This window comes from Schistocerca serialis, chromosome 2 (assembly GCF_023864345.2).
Source record: "Schistocerca serialis cubense isolate TAMUIC-IGC-003099 chromosome 2, iqSchSeri2.2, whole genome shotgun sequence".
NCBI lineage: Eukaryota > Metazoa > Arthropoda > Insecta > Orthoptera > Acrididae > Schistocerca > Schistocerca serialis.
The window spans coordinates 681,661,115-681,677,752 of NC_064639.1; the positions used below are offsets into that span (position 1 = coordinate 681,661,115).

General features: G+C 39.4%; 1 protein-coding gene across 2 annotated transcripts in view; it reads right to left on the bottom strand.

The window, feature by feature from the left end:
- Positions 1–4,419: 4,419 nt before the first annotated feature.
- Positions 4,420–16,638, bottom strand: part of LOC126457799 (protein chibby homolog 1) — a 56,266-nt gene continuing 44,047 nt past the window's right edge. For both annotated transcript variants that reach the window (XM_050094397.1, XM_050094396.1), the window contains one exon: positions 4,420–4,865. In XM_050094397.1, coding sequence (XP_049950354.1) covers positions 4,776–4,865 — 90 coding nt within the window. In that variant the 3' untranslated portion in view covers positions 4,420–4,775. The remainder of the gene's footprint in view (positions 4,866–16,638) is intronic.

Sequence of the window (16,638 nt, forward strand, 5' to 3'; positions counted from 1 at the left end):
CGGGAGGCGAGACCAGCTGACACAGCTTTGTGTAGACATGAAGTACAATTTTTCTCAAAATGACAATTGTCTAATGACAAGATCATTAAAGCTGCTTGCAATAATTTTCATTTATTGCGATTTGACTGAGATTCATTGGAAGGATCCTAAGGAAATGCAGTCCGAAAACAAAGAAAGTAGGTTACAGTACACTTGTTCGCCCACTGCTTGAATACTGCTCTCCGGTGTGGGATCAGTACCAGATAGGGTTGATACAAGAGATAGAGAAGATCCAACGGAGAGCAGCGCACTTCGTTACAGGATCACTGAGTAATTGCGAAAGCATTACGGAGATGATAGATAAACTCCAGTGGAAGACTCTGCAAGAGAGACGCTCAGTAGCTCGGTACGGGCTTTTGTTGAAGTTTCGAGAACATACGTTCACCGAAGAGTCAAGAATTATATTGCTCCCTCCTACGTATATCTCGTGAACAGACCATGAGGATAAAATCAGAGAGATTAGAGCCCACACAGAGGCATACCAACAGTCTTTCTTTCCATGAACAATACGAGACTGGAATAGAAGGGAGAACCGATAAGAGGTACTCAAGGTACTCTCCACCACGAACCGTCAAGTGGCTTGCAGAGGGCTGTGTAGTGCTCGAATAGGAACAGGGAAGGGGCTATGTGCTGCTTAATCCGAGAATGATGGGCATTGAATGACTGTTGACAGGTGTGCAAGTCCTGTCAATGCGTGTTGAATGTCGAAAGAGGAGTAGGGATTGCTCATGCAGTGAGGATAGGAACACCACTGCCAATAAACTGACTACCTGTGACTCAGCATCTCCGCTATAAGATGAGTAGCAACTATCCTTTTTTTTTTTTTTTTTTTTTTTTTTTTTTTTGCTGTTCATATGGCGCAGAATCTGACATCAATAAGCACAATACATGAGTATCTGGAAATACTGTTGCCACATTACTCCAACTATATTTGTTTTTTTCAGCAACAATTAGTATGTACAAAAATAGATCAGGTTTTCTGACTGTGCAACAAAGCAAGAAAGGCATGTGGTACATTCAGGCAAACATCTAAAGAAATGCTGCTAATGGAGTAGAAATTTAAGGCAGGAAACATTCTGATCATCAGAACCTGGAAAGATAATTTGCATCGAAGTGCTAAGATAAGCACAAAGTTTGGATGCTGTCAACATTCCACAAAGCTGAAATAGTTGTAACTTAGAAAAGAGAGAAGAAAATTGCTGCTCTCAAATTGAGCCTGACTGTGGTAATTGGCTATAACAAATCAGTAGTACAGGTTTATCAACTGACATCCTCAGAGAAAGATTGGAAAGTATGCAGCAGTTATATAAATTTTACATGAAATTATTTTTCCATATTTCTGATATGGGAATGTTAACAATATTTATTCGTTTTGGAAGTATGCAACAAAAATGAAGTAGGATAAATTTTCACATTGGGCAAAAGAAAGCAGATGTTAACAAATATAGTATGTGCAAAAAATATGTTTAAGTTATCTAGGAATGAATGTCTTTTAACTCTTTGAGCTTTTGAGTACAACAATAAAACATCTCATTTAATCTTGTTTTGGGAGACTGTACACATACCTCACAACTGTACACATCTTTGTAGCAGAACAGTAATAGAATAATGGCAACATTCCTAATTTTTCCTGTATGAAGACAAAATTCAATGTTTCATCTTTTATTTTGCTATTTTCAATTTTGTTTCTTGTCTGATCAACAAGAGTCTCCACACTGACAGCCTTAACACATGACCAAAACTGAAGATAGGTTTGAGACAGGTCTTGTGATGCTATTTTGCTGCTGTAGTTTTTAAAAGCTTCGTATATAGCCCTTCTGGTAGTCTAGAGCATTTCACTTAACATCTGCCTACCTACAGATTTATCCTTTGTTTCATATCTACTGGGTTCTCAACAAGGTTCTTGATATTGCCTGTATAAGGAAGATCTCTATCACCTTGAATTTCTCTCTATTTATTTTTTGGGATTTGTCTGACTATGCATTTATTTTGAGCCCCAGTTCCCCTACATGTCACCGAGTGAGGTGACACAATGGTTAGCACACTGGACTCACATTTGGGAGTACGACGGTTCATACCCGTGTCTGGCCATCTAGATTTAGGTTTTTTTTGTGATTTCCCTACATCGCTCCAGGCAAATGCCAGGATGGTTCCTTTGTAAGGGCATAGCTGATTTCCTTCCCCATCCTCGACACATTCAGAGCCTGTGCTCTGTCTCTAATAATCTCAATGTCAATGGGACATTAAACACAATATTCCTTCCTCCCTATGTCCACTGCCTCAGTCGAACAATTCCACCTCTTGTCTAAGGAATGAGAACCCTCTCTTCAACTGTTTTACTGAATGTGCAGACTTTTCTGCTTATTTTTCAACTCATTTGAGCCTACTGTTTTTACAAAAGCATCATACTCATTGATTCTGGTCTCTGTAAATATCCTCAAAAGGGTTGGGTTTATTTTTCCAAGAAGGCTAATATATTTATATGGAGTCAACTTTTATAAGTTTCACACCATGTTTTAGCTTCCACATTTACCACTAATGCAGCTTTAACTTTCCTAAAACCATTATAGTTTAACTTGGAAACAAACGCCGGCCGGAGTGGCCGAGTGGTTCTAGGCGCTACAGTCTGGAACCGCGCGACTGCTACAGTCGCAGGTTCGAATCCTACCTTGGGCATGGATGTGTGTGATGTCCTTAGGTTAGTTAGGTTTAAGTAGTTCTAAGTTCTAGGGGATCGATGACCGTAGTGCTCAGAGCCATTTGAACCATTTTTTTGGAAACAAATTTTCCTGCAAACTGAGCTGTTCTCTGGTCATCAGCTACTTCTGCACCTGAGTCTGGTAGCCAGTAGAAAGATTCAGCTATGTTATTCTAAATAAGAAGGTTCACAATGAAACACTGAAAAATCAATAACCAGTGACAACTGCAAATAAAAAATATTGACTCATTTCAAATACAACGAATGAATATTCGTTTTGTCGCACAGTACTATCCTAACATTTATTACATCAATCCTCCTCTTGGTTAGTGATTTTCTGAATTCATGACCTAAAATGACAACTGTTCTCTCTAACTGCACAGACATGCTTTTCATCACACTTGCAACTTTGTTGTCAGACTACTATTTCCTTTCCCTGCACTTCTGACTACCCAGGCTAAATGGATACCTACCACTACCGCCTCCACAATCATCACTAAGCAAGTCTGACTCCACAAAGAGAGACCTACTTATCTTCACTAAAATCACTGTTCTGATTATTATGTCTACATGTTGACAAAAAAAAAGAAATTAAATAAATAAATAAAAAGAATACCAATGTTAGCATCTACATTCTTCCTCCAAACGCACCACTACCTCAGATCTTCATAGACAACAACATGTACTTGGTGTTCCAACTGTCTGCTTGCTTTTATCTATTACTCTGGTAGTCCGCTGTTTATTTATCACTTGTCCTGTCGTATCTCCAGTTACTCTCATAGTACTGGGTGACAATTACTCATTTCATCTACACTGTGCAAATAATGAAGTATATAACAGGGGAAACTTTCTATTGTGCACATACGAATGTTTATTTTCCATTATTTATTACCTCTACTGCCAAACTAACTTTCAAAAGTAATGCTAAGATGAAGACAGTGTCATTCAATTGATACATTTCTGTTTTTGTTATATGTTGTGCAGCCATGGTGCAACTGTGTTGTAATGTCAGCACAGAGACGATGACACACAATTTGTCCAGATGTGTGGTTTATTCAGTTTGAAAAACACCTGTTTTGGGAAGTTGTGATGTGAAATAATGAGATAGGTTTTTCTTGTTTAAAGAAGTTGTTAACAGAATAATGTTTTCCCGAAACATGTTTTTCACATTAAATAAACCACACATTTGGACAGCTGTTCTGTCACAATCTCTGTACTTGTGTTTCACCTGGGACTGTACATGGACATGCTTTATATAATTAAATTATTAATGCCTTCTTTATCATGATAAATAATACATGAGAAAGGAATTGTGAAACCACTTACAAATAATGAAAATTGTGAAGAGTGCAAAGTATTAATTCTGCTGCAAATCTGTCATTTGTATTACATCTGTATTTAAATCATTTCAGTGCTGTAGAAGTTGAGGAGATCGAATAAGGCAACTTACTAATTCATAGCTTCCTCGATGGACAAACTGCTCTGTGCTCGAGTTGGTGAGAAGGCAGTAAGAAAAACAAATCTGATAATCGATCTTCAGACAGCAACAGACATTTTTACGTTAAATCACAGTGTTTCCACATTTATTTATTCCTGAATGGAGGCAGAGTACTCAAGCCATTGTGGATAAAAAAACGTCTGCCATGTTACTTATGATGGTCAGAGCAACATGAAATAAAAAATAAAAAAATGAGCTTTTTATTATTAAGTCACTTATTTTCACTCACACTAAACACTATCAGGCAGCCTTCTTAAACAGTATGACAAAAATCCACAAAGAGTGCATTCCTTAAAAATTTCTGAAGGCTTCAGTTTTACAGCAATTAGCTTCTATACAGACAACCTTCTACATGCTGATTAAGTGTTTCATTGTCTGAGCTGTGGAACAAAACATCAGTTCTCCTTAACAATAACCACTACACTTAGTTGTAGTGTCTCCGTTCATGAATTATTTATCACACCATGATGTCTTTCAGACCTGCTGGTGATAACTTATTTCTGTAGAGCAAGAAACATCTGACGGCAGAAATAATAGTTTTCAATTTCTCCGTTTTAAGTGTTTCATAGCTGACTGCAGTTTCTCCATCTGTTTTTCTTTGAGATGAGCTTCGGCAGTTGTTTGTGTTAGCTGTGAATGAAGAAACAATTCTTGAAATTAAACTTTCTAAGAATGATGCAAAATATTGGTACCTGTTTTAGCATTAATTTAGAGAAAAATAGCAAATAATGAATATCTTATTTCACAAAAGTATGTATCTTAGGGTGGATGCTGCATCAGTGAAAGGATTTTGCCACAAAAAAGAGCATTCTTAGATCAATAATGACTTATAACTATTCAGTTAGCTCATCAGCACCAGGTATATTCCCAAGTCCAACACAGATTCTGGACAAGGGATGAATAGTCAACAAGGAACAAATGGTTTCTTTAAACTGACAAGGGAACCTCCCCATCACACCCCCCTCAGATTTAGTTATAAGTTGGCACAGTGGATAGGCCTTGAAAAACTGAACACAGATCAAACGAGAAAACAGGAAGACGTTGTGTGGAACTATGAAAAAAATTAGTAAAATATACAAACTGAGTAGTCCATGCGAAGATAGGCAACATCAAGGATAATGTGAGCTCATGAGCGCCGTGGTCCCATGGTTAGCGTGAGTAGCTACAGAACGAGGGGTCTAGGTTCAAGTCTTCCCTCGACTGAAAATTTTACTTTCTTTATTTTCGCAAAGTTATGATCTGTCCGTTCGTCCATTGACGTCTCTGTTCACTGAATAAGTTTAGTGTCTGTGTTTTGCGATCGCACCGCAAAACCGTGCGATTAGTGGACGAAAGGACGTGCCTCTCCAATGGGAACCGAATACATTTGATCGCAAGGTCATAGATCAACTGATTCCTCCACAGGAAAACACATCTGATATATTCTATAAGACACTGGTGACGGCATGTGCATCACATGACAGGAATATGTTATCGACCCACCTAACTTCTACACTTAGCGAATGCGTAAAAAGATTCTTCTACCTTGCCCAATTTAGGTTTTCTTGTGGATGTCATAATCACTTCCAAAAAAGTGATGAAAATATAAGAGTTTGTCACATAAACTGAAAATAAAGAATTAAACTTTTCACTCGAGGGAAGACTTGAACCTAGGACCTCTCGTTCTGTAGCTGCCCTCGCTAACCACGGGACCACGGCGCTCCTGGAGTCCCATTATCCTTGATGTTGCCTATCTTCACATGGACTACTCAGTTTGTGTATTTTACTAATTTTTTTCATAGTTCCACACAACTTCTTCCTGTTTTCTCGATTGATCTTTGTTCAGTTTCTCAAGGCCCATCCATTGTGCCAACTTATAACTAAATCTGAGGGGGGTGCGATGGGGGGGTTCCCTTGTGAGAAAGAAATCAGTACCAGACAGATGATAAATACTGTTATGAAAAAATATATTAAGAATGAGTGAATTAAAAGTGTCCAATATAATATTAATTATAATCAATCAATTTTATTGCAAACTGTTAACATGTGTATATAAAGGAGCAAAATAATAAAAGACAACTATGTAAAATGGCAATAAGAAAGCATGCTAAAGCTAATTTACCTTTGTGATAAAATAAGGAAAAATAGAAAGGTTTTTAATCAATAATTAGTCTCAAGAATAAACAAAACCATTGCAAGCTAACAGATACGAGAATAACACCTTGCTAACTTTCCAAATAGAACTGTATAGAAAAATAACAGAAGTAATTAAATTGTACTGAGAAAATACTAGCACAGGAGACATTTTTAAAACTGACACAGGCTGAGACATAATTTTCCAACAAAACTTATCTGCTAGTGTTGTGTTCTGACATATAACTATGACAGTACTTTCCAACTGTATACATGTTGAGCATAGCACGAAGCCACATTTAAACAGTGTTGAAAACATTTCTCAACATTGTTTTCAGTGAAGACTGCAACACGTTTGAAACTATACTCATTGTTTGCATCCCCGTCCACACTAGCAACAAATATTTCTGCATATATAATTGCAGTGTTTACAATGCTGAACTGGTAGCAGACATTTCACACAGCATATCTGCATCAAAACCTGTGCTACGAGCAGCGAAGAAGTGCAGTGGTGCTGCACCAGTAATACTTGACAATATAAGAAGGCAAAGACTTAGGCTTTGTTGGTGAAGGAAAACACAGTACAGCGCTCTCGTCAGAAATGACATGCTCTACTAGCTGAATTTGGAAGATGCTGCTAGGATTTTGAAATTTTAGCAAAGACAGAGCTGCTTACCCCAAAGAAAGACACAAGTTTCAGAAAAGCAATTCCTGTGAGACAATGACTTCCTGTTATTCTTCACTTATGCCAACACAATTTTTTTTATCAAGGCCTTGCATAGTTATTCCACATTTTAAAGCTATCTCAAGTAGTTCCTGCAGTCTGTGAAGTTTTGGTTGACGGATTACGTAAAGTTAATTTGGTTACATTAATAGAACTGAAACATATTTTTCTATTGTTCATAGATAAACAAATAGCGTGCAATAAAAACGAATCATCATTTTCAACAAAACAGTGGAATGTCACTGTCCATTCTAAGGAACATGAGAGAGGTATTTTCACAAAACACTCTGTAACATTACTGTTGCCTCGTTTAATGTGTTGTGTTCCCCCTCCCACCACCTTTATCACCAGTTTTTCTTGATCTGCAGTGTCTCCTGTTTCATCTGCTGGTATATCTTGGAGAATCTGCACTCAAATTTTCAGATGTTGGCACCTGAAGGTGAGTGCCTTGAAAAAGGAAGTGTGTCCAGCTGGGCATTCCACTTTCTCCGTTGTGTTGGATCAATCCATGGGAAGCAAAGTGTCTTACAGTGCCCTGTTGCTAGTGGGAGCAAATTTTAGAATTACAGTTTTCTGCCTCTTGAATAACAACCTGAGAAGGCACATACTATAACTATGACAGCAGTGTATCTCCACAATTTGCAAGCGGCTATTACAGCACACAATGAGGCTGCAATTTGTATTGCCTTCAGGCAGTTGTCATGATCTCAGGGGCTTAGAGATGCTGCTCCTTCATGTCTAACTGCATTTCTAAACATAACACAGAGGACTTCACAAACATTCGAATAAATTCATGATGAATCTTCACGCAATTTTGTAAGCTCACAAGGAACTGTACCAGGTAAAATAATTTCAGCTGAATCTCACTGTATAGAATACAAATCAACATTACCAAGCATAATCTTGTTTACCTTCTTTTCAAATGCGGCTCTTGGTTCCTTAGGTTTCCGAATATCATACAATAAATGTAAAGATTCAAATTCAAACTACTTTGGTTTATATAATCATTCAGTAGCACTGCAAGACCTCTTGTTCTCTTCCTTTTTTCATTTTTTGTATTTGCCCTGAGTTAACACAGAACGCCTCCTTAGTGAGTGGTCAGTGCAGCTGACTGCCATGCAGTGGACCCATTTGAATTCCCAGTTCTGCCAGAGATTTTTCCTCGGTGGGAGGACTGAAACGAGGTGCACTCGGCCTCATCAGGCCAATTGAGGAGATACTTGACCAAGTAGTAACAGGTCAAAAACCTGAAAACGACCAGGAGAGTGGCGTGCTTACCACATGCCCATCCATACCGCATCCAGTGATGCCACTGGCAAAGGATAACACTGTAGTTGGTCAGTCGGGACTGACTGGCCTGTCTACAGCCAGACTGTGGAACTTACTTCATTAGCAGGCACCTCAGTTTCTATTAAAATTAAAAGGAAGGTCAGTGTTGGCCGTAATACTGATGTTTTATTGATAGCAGAATCGATTTTCGATCACATAATGATCATCTTCAATACTGTGGTATAAAAATTCTGTGGTATAAAAATTAAACTCAGACACTGGTATCAAGTTATCAATAACCAAAACTGAGAAGCACAATTGTGATCGATAATCGATTCTGCTTTCAATAAAACATCAATATTCGGCAAACGCTGACCTTCCTGTTAATTTAACATACATGGTCGTTGTGCACACAGCACTCCATGGAGTAGCCAATCAACCTCAGTTTCTTCTCCGCGTCACTGTGGCTCATGCTAAGCGGCACAGTCATTTTTGGTATTGAATCCTGTTTTCACTCTAATATTTTTGTAGTTGGCACTACATAAATTTCAGAGGCACTCCTCTGCTTCAGAGTACAAGTTTGAAAATATGATTTCTTGTCTACATCATTATTTTTTACACACTGTAACATAACACACATACAATATTCTCCAGCACCAAGTAGGGAAGAAAATAAACACTGATGCTACACAGCGGCATTTAGTCGTAGCTGATCAAAAACAATGTTTTCTTTCATCTGTATCAACATAGCCGCAGAGAGCTGTTTTTGTGTGTTACAGCACGTTACAAGTATTGATAACCGAGCAGTGGCTGCATACAATGTCACAAACATTGATACACAGCTCAGTGTAAGTGTGGCTGTACGTAGAAGTGAAGCAGACAATAGTATAACTTGAGGTAAGGATATTGCACTCATTATAGCTAGGAACACAACACATCTACGAAGAGAGAGAGAGAGAGAGAGAGAGAGAGAGAGAGAGAGAGAGAGAGAGAGAATGACTGAGCAATTGGTTGTGTATTACACTGTATGTAACAGCATATAGCCCAGGCAAAATTACACCATAGCTTGTTCCCTACAGGGTAACTGTAATCGCCACAGCTATGTCTGCAACCCAATAGAGTCAAAGAAAAGTAAGACATCTGCAAACCGCAATCAAGTCTAAATATGTGTAAGCCTAAGCCTATTACCTGCACTTTTTTTCCCACAAAACAGCAGCAGAAAAAGATCCCCACTACACAGACTAATCCCCTACTTCAAAGACAATATAAAACAAAACACAAAATATAAAATTTATTTAATTTGTACTAAACAAATATTTAAATAACATTGCAAAAAACCTATATCACAAAGAATCAAGTGGTGATACCCTTATAAAAGGCATTCACAAACATTAACCTTAAACCTTATGTTGGTTCTCAGAAATAGGCACCCAAAAGTTAAAAAGTTGAAACACTTCTCTTACTTTCATTCTATTATGTCATATACACTGATAGAAAAAGAAAATTGCGACATCAAGAAGAAGTTGTGTGACAAAAACAAAAGTTGATTGGTGTATACCTACATTTGAAAGATGATATCTAACCACATTTCACGCCAGTCACATAAGAATGGTGCCAGTAGCACCACTATGGGGACGCAAATCAGGTTTGCTTTACATACAAACTGTAACAGTCATGAGATTGATATGGTGAGTTGATATTAGTCAAGAATACCTTTAAGGCAACAAAGATGCCATTACCAACACTTCACTGAGTTCGAAAGAGGTCACGTAATAGTGTTACGAGAAGCCGGATGTTCCTTTTGTGATATTGCAGAAAGATTTGGTGAAAAGTAGCCACTGTGCACAACTGCTGGCAGTGGTGGTCACAAGAATGTACGGCTACAAGGAGACCTGGCTCTGGACAGCCACGTGGTACTACAGAGAGACCATCACATTTGGCATATGACTATGGACATTGTACTGCATCTGTAGCAGGAATTTGAGCAGCACTTGGCACTGCAGTGACCAATGAATTGCTACAAATCAGTTACTGCAAGGACGGCTGGGAGCCAGACATTCAATAGCATGCATTCCACTGAACCTAAACCACTGCCATTTGCAACATTGGCGGTGAGAAGCAAAAAAGCTGTGTTGTCTCAGTGTCAGTAAAGACCGCATGTTAGGAGCAGGACAGCTGAGGGCCTGCAGCCAACTTGTCTGTGTGCCAAAACATTGGACCTACATTTAGAGTTATGGTCTGGGCTGCGATTTCGTATGACAGCAGGAATAATGTCGTGGTTATCTCACACATCCTGACAGCAAATATGTATGTCAATTTGGTGATTTGACCTGTTGTGCTGCCATTCATAAACAGCATTCTAAGGGGTGTTTCCTAACAGAATAATGCTAGCCCACATGCCGACGTTGCAACCCAACATGCTCTACAGTGTGTTGACATGTTGCGTGGTCCTGCTCGGTTATCAGAACAGTCTCCAATCAAGCACATGTTGGATATCATTGGAAGACAACTCCAGTGTCATCCAAAAACAGCATTAACCGTCTCTGTACTGACAGACCACGTGAAGTAGGGCATTAAACACCATCCTTCATGTATGTGTTCTACCGCCACTTGTTGAATACATTTTTTATCCATCCAATTACATAATTTTGTCAATAATTGATTGTTTTCATTGTTATAACATATTTCAGTAATTAACACTGCAAAATTAAAGGTTAATGTAAGTGGGGGGATATGCCATTGCAAATCGGAAATGCTGGTACATTAATAACCTTTGTCACTGCCAGAATGTTGAATGCAAGCATGCAAATGTACATGCATTTTGTTTTATAGATGCCAGATGTCAGCGGCAGAGGAACAGCTCCATAAACAGCCACACCATCAACCACCACTCCTCTCTTACGCACTGAGCTTGGCCAACCTTAACATCCCACAGCCTTCACCACTGCCTCCCAGATCAAGAAAAACCCATAATCTCACAAACCAGTTACAACAGTACAGTGCCTTAGCCTCTCATCTGAAGCACTCTCCTCTACTGAATTATTTATATTATCTAAGGGCCTCACTGTCAGCCCTAAACCTGCGTTTGATCATGCTACTTTTGTGAAGGACGTACTTCCCTTCACATGTAATGTCCATTGGAAATATCACTTTGTACCCAATCCCAAAACCTTTCCAACAGCAAACCTGGCAGTGAACCCTGCCTTGAACAGTTCAGACCGCAATCCCAACTTGATCCACCACCACTACCTCAAAATCATCCCTTACAAGCCTTCCAAAGAATTCCTTACATCCAGCATTGCTTCGTGACCTACCTCAGGTCCCTACAACATGACCCTAACCTGTCCTCTGCAGAACTCCAGGCTCTATGTTCCCTAAAAGCTGATGACTCCATCATTATCCTCCCAGCAGACAAAGGATCTACTACTGTGGTACTTCACCGAAAGGAGTATGTTAGTGAAGGTCTATGCCAGCTGTCTGACACCTCTCCATACAGAATCTTCCATCAAGATCCCATCCCTCGTGCCCCTCACAAGGACTAACACCTCAATCCATAGAATTTCTCACCCCACCCAAACCACACACCTTCTTCCTAAAATCCACAAACCCAATCATCCTGGCCATCCTATACTTGCTGGCTTCAAAGCACCCACTGAACATATATCTGTCATGGTTGATCAACACCTTCAATCAATAGTACAAAGACTCCCATCCTACATCAAAGATACCAACCACTTCCTAGATCATCTGAAATCCATGCCCGTCCCACTCCCACCGCACATCTTGCTTGTCACCATTGATGCCACCTCCCTCTCTACCAACATCCTCCATGTTCACAGTCTGTCTGCTACTGAAAGCTTCCTCAGTCAGTGCCCACCTGATTCCAATCCTATGACATCCTTCCTACTCACCTTAATTAACTTTATACTTAACAACTACTACTTCGCCTTTGAGGGGGCAGACATACAAACAGATCATGGGAACCAGGATGGCTCCTTCCTATGCCAACCTTCTCATGGGTCGCTTGGAGGGGGCTTTCCTAGGATTCATGGTTTGGTTTGGATACATTCATGACATCTTTACCATATGGACTCATGATGAGGCTGACCTGCTAAAATTCCTTGAATCTCTGAATACCTTCTCCCAATTAAATTTTGTACGGTCCTGTCCCGAATTCCAGCCACTTTCCTTGATGTTGATCTCATCCTCACCGAAGACCAGCTACACACTTCCGTCCCCATTAAACCCACCAACAACAGTAATTACATTTTGACAGTTGCCATCCTTTCCACGTCAAACGTTATCTCCCATATAGCCTTGGGATCTGAAGCAAATGTATTTGTTCGGATGCAGAATCTTTACAGCAATACGCCACCATTCTCACCTCAGCCTTCACTGTACGTAATAACCCCACCAGCCTAGTTAAAAAGCAGATTTCTCAGGCCATCACATCCAATCCTAGTACTGCTGATCCCTCAAAAAGCAACTTTGGACCACACCACTTGTCACCCAATATTATCCTGGTCTTGAATGTATCAAGCACCAACTTTGACAAGGGTTTTATTTTCTACAATCATGCCCGGAAATAAGATCCATTCTGTCTGTGATTTTGTCCACCACACCTAGAATAGCTTTTGTTGCACTCCCAATCTCTACAATATCCTTGTCAGACCCTACGCTCCTTCTGCACCCATCTCCCTACCCTATAGCTCCTACCCGTGCGACTATCCCTGCTGCAAGACTTGCCCTATGCGCCCTCCTACCACAACGTATAATAGCCCTGTACCAGGCAAAACATATACTATCAAAGGGAGAGCGACTTCAGACATGACACGTCATATACCAGCTGTTGTGTAACACTGTTTGGCTTTCTACATCGGTGTAATACCACCAAATTATCAATTAGGATGAATGGGCATCGGCAGAGTGTGTATACTGGCAACTCGCAATATTCTGTTGCAGAGCATGCTCTACAACATGACATCTGTGACCTCGGCACCTGTTTCACTACACATGCCATCTGGATTCTTCCCTCAGACACCCGTTTCTCGGAACTCCAGGTGGGAAGTAACACTACAACATGTCCCAGGTTCTCACCACCCACCTGGCCTTAATTTATGCTAATTTCTTCCATCTCAGCATTTCTTCACTGTAACTATTCTTTGCTTCACTCTGTTTTAGTTTTCTACATCTTTCATTGTCTTTCCCGTCTATTTTTCATCACCCCACTCCCACCTCTGTTACATACAAGGCACTTAGCTTCTCACATTAACTCATGCATGATGTTTAAGCAGTAATCTCTGTCTGCATATTACGCTGTCTTCCACCTTCAAGCTCTCATCAGGTTTTCAAATCTCGTCCATTGCAATCCCCAACAATCAGCTTTTCCTTCTAACCCCATACGGATAACCCCCCCATGAACCGGTTCTGGGTGACTTTCCCAAAATCTACCCCTTTTCCTAGACCTCTCCAGTCCTTTTCCTTCACCCCTCTTCCTTCTCCTTCAACTTTTCTGCCTGAGGAAGGAGCCATTGGCTCCAAAAGCTTGCCAATTACAACGATTCTTTATGTGTGTGTTCTGCCACCATTTGGTGAGTAGATTTTTTCTCTATCCAATTACTTAAATATGTTAGCTAGACAAATACATTCCCAAAATTGAATTACTCTACATTAATTATTTTTCGGCACTGCAATTTTTCTCCATTATCATTTTTTTTCCCCATCAGCTTAGTATCATATTTTGGGTTTACTAACTACCACTTCTCCAAGTATCTACTCTTTCATGAAATTTATTGTAAATAATATATCCCTTTTTCCAACAAACAGCTCAGTTTGAAACCCAGTATTTGGAACAAGAACTACCAACACACAGACTTAATGGCACTTTAGCCCAAAAAGTGGTCCACTATTCAGGAACAAATATTTTCAATAATTTTAGCAACAATAAAAAGTTTAGCTAAAAATTAAGTCCAGCCTAAGAGGAAGCCTGAAAGACTTACTTGTGGCCAACTCCATTAGCTTGTCTGATGATATATAAACAGAATTAACTGATGTAGTATATGTATTACTACAACAGCTGCTGCTGCTGCTGTACAACTACTACTACTACAATCACCACCACTAACACCACAACTAACGATACTATTATTATTATTGTTATTTCTCTTTCCTGTCTCAGACGTTATGTCTGGTTAAAAACGGAAAGTGACACGGACCTTGATCAAGCGTGACTTCCTTTTAACTGTACGGTATATGTTACATTGCATTTAGGAACTTTCGGGTAATTGAACGTGTATCAATAATTACAGAGTTCTGTAGTTGTATATATACGTTTGGATGTAGCTGTATTGCATTCATGTACTGGTGGATATTGCGTGGTATGACTCCTGTAGTTGAAAGTATAATTGGTATAATGTCAACTTTATCCTGATGCCACATGTCCTTGAATTCCTCAGCCAGTTGGACGTATTTTTCAATTTTTTCTCCTGTTTTCTTCTGAATATTTGTTGTATTGGGTATGGATATTTCAATTAGTTGTGTTAATTTTTTCTTTTTATTGGTGAGTATGATGTCAGGTTTGTTATGTGGTGTTTTTTATCTGTTATAATGGTTCTGTTCCAGTATAATTTGTATTCATCATTCTCCAGTACATTTTCTGGTGCATACTTGTATGTGGGAACGTACTGTTTTATTAGTTTATGTTGTATGGCAAGTTGTTGATGTATTATTTTTGCTACATTGTCATGTCTTCTGGGGTATTCTGTATTTGGTAGTATTGTACATCCGCTTGTGATGTGATCTACTGTTTCTATTTGTTGTTTGCAAAGTCTGCATTTATCTGTTGTAGTATTGGGATCTTTATTATGCTTGCTGTAATATCTGGTGTTTATTGTTTGATCCTGCATTGCAATCATGAATCCTTCCGTCTCACTGTATATATTGCCTTTTCTTAGCCATGTGTTTGATGCGTCTTGATCGATGTGTGGCTGTGTTAGATGATACGGGTGCTTGCCATGTAGTGTTTTCTTTTTCCAATTTACTTTCTTCGTATCTGTTGATGTTATGTGATCTAAAGGGTTGTAGAAGTGGTTATGAAACTGCAGTGGTGTAGCCGATGTATTTATATGAGTGATTGCTTTGTGTATTTTGCTAGTTTCTGCTCATTCTATAAAGAATTTTCTTAAATTGTCTACCTGTCCGTAATGTAGGTTTTTAATGTCGATAAATCCCCTTCCTCCTTCCTTCCTGCTTAATGTGAATCTTTCTGTTGCTGAATGTATGTGACGTATTCTATATTTGTGGCATTGTGATTGTGTAAGTGTATTGAGTGCTTCTAGATCTGTGTTACTCCATTTCACTACTCCAAATGAGTAGGTCAATATTGGTATAGAATAAGTATTTATAGCTTTTGTCTTGTTTCTTGCTGTCAATTCTGTTTTCAGTATTTTTATTAGTCTTTGTCTATATTTTTCTTTTAGTTCTTCTTTAATATTAGTATTATCTATTCCTATTTTTTGTCTGTATCCTAGATATTTACAGGCATCTGTTTTTTCCATCGCTTCTATGCAGTCGCTGCGGTTATCCAATATGTAATCTTCTTGTTTAGTGTGTTTCCCCTTGACTATGCTATTTTTCTTACATTTGTCTGTCCCAAAAGCCATATTTATATCATTGCTGAATACTTCTGTTATCTTTAGTAATTGGCTGAGTTGTTGATTTGTTGCTGCCAGTAGTTTTAAATCATCCATGTACATCTACATCTACATCTACATTGATACTCCGCAAGCCACCCAACGGTGTGTGGCGGAGGGCACTTTACGTGCCACTGTCATTACCTCCCTTTCCTGTTCCAGTCGCGTATGGTTCGCGGGAAGAACGACTGTCTGAAAGCCTCCGTGCGCGCTCTAATCTCTCTAATTTTACATTCGTGATCTCCTCGGGAGGTATAAGTAGGGGGAAGCAATATATTCGATACCTCATCCAGAAACGCACCCTCTCGAAACCTGGCGATCAAGCTACACCGCGATGCAGAGCGCCTCTCTTGCAGAGTCTGCCACTTGAGTTTATTAAACATCTCCGTAACGCTATCACGGTTACCAAATAACCCGGTGACAAAACGCGCCGCTCTTCTTTGGATCTTCTCTATCTCCTCCGTCAACCCGACCTGGTACGGATCCCACACTGATGAGCAATACTCAAGTATAGGTCGAACGAGTGTTTTGTAAGCCACCTCCTTTGTTGATGGACTACATTTTCTAAGCACTCTCCCAATGAATCTCAACCTGGTACCCGCCTTAC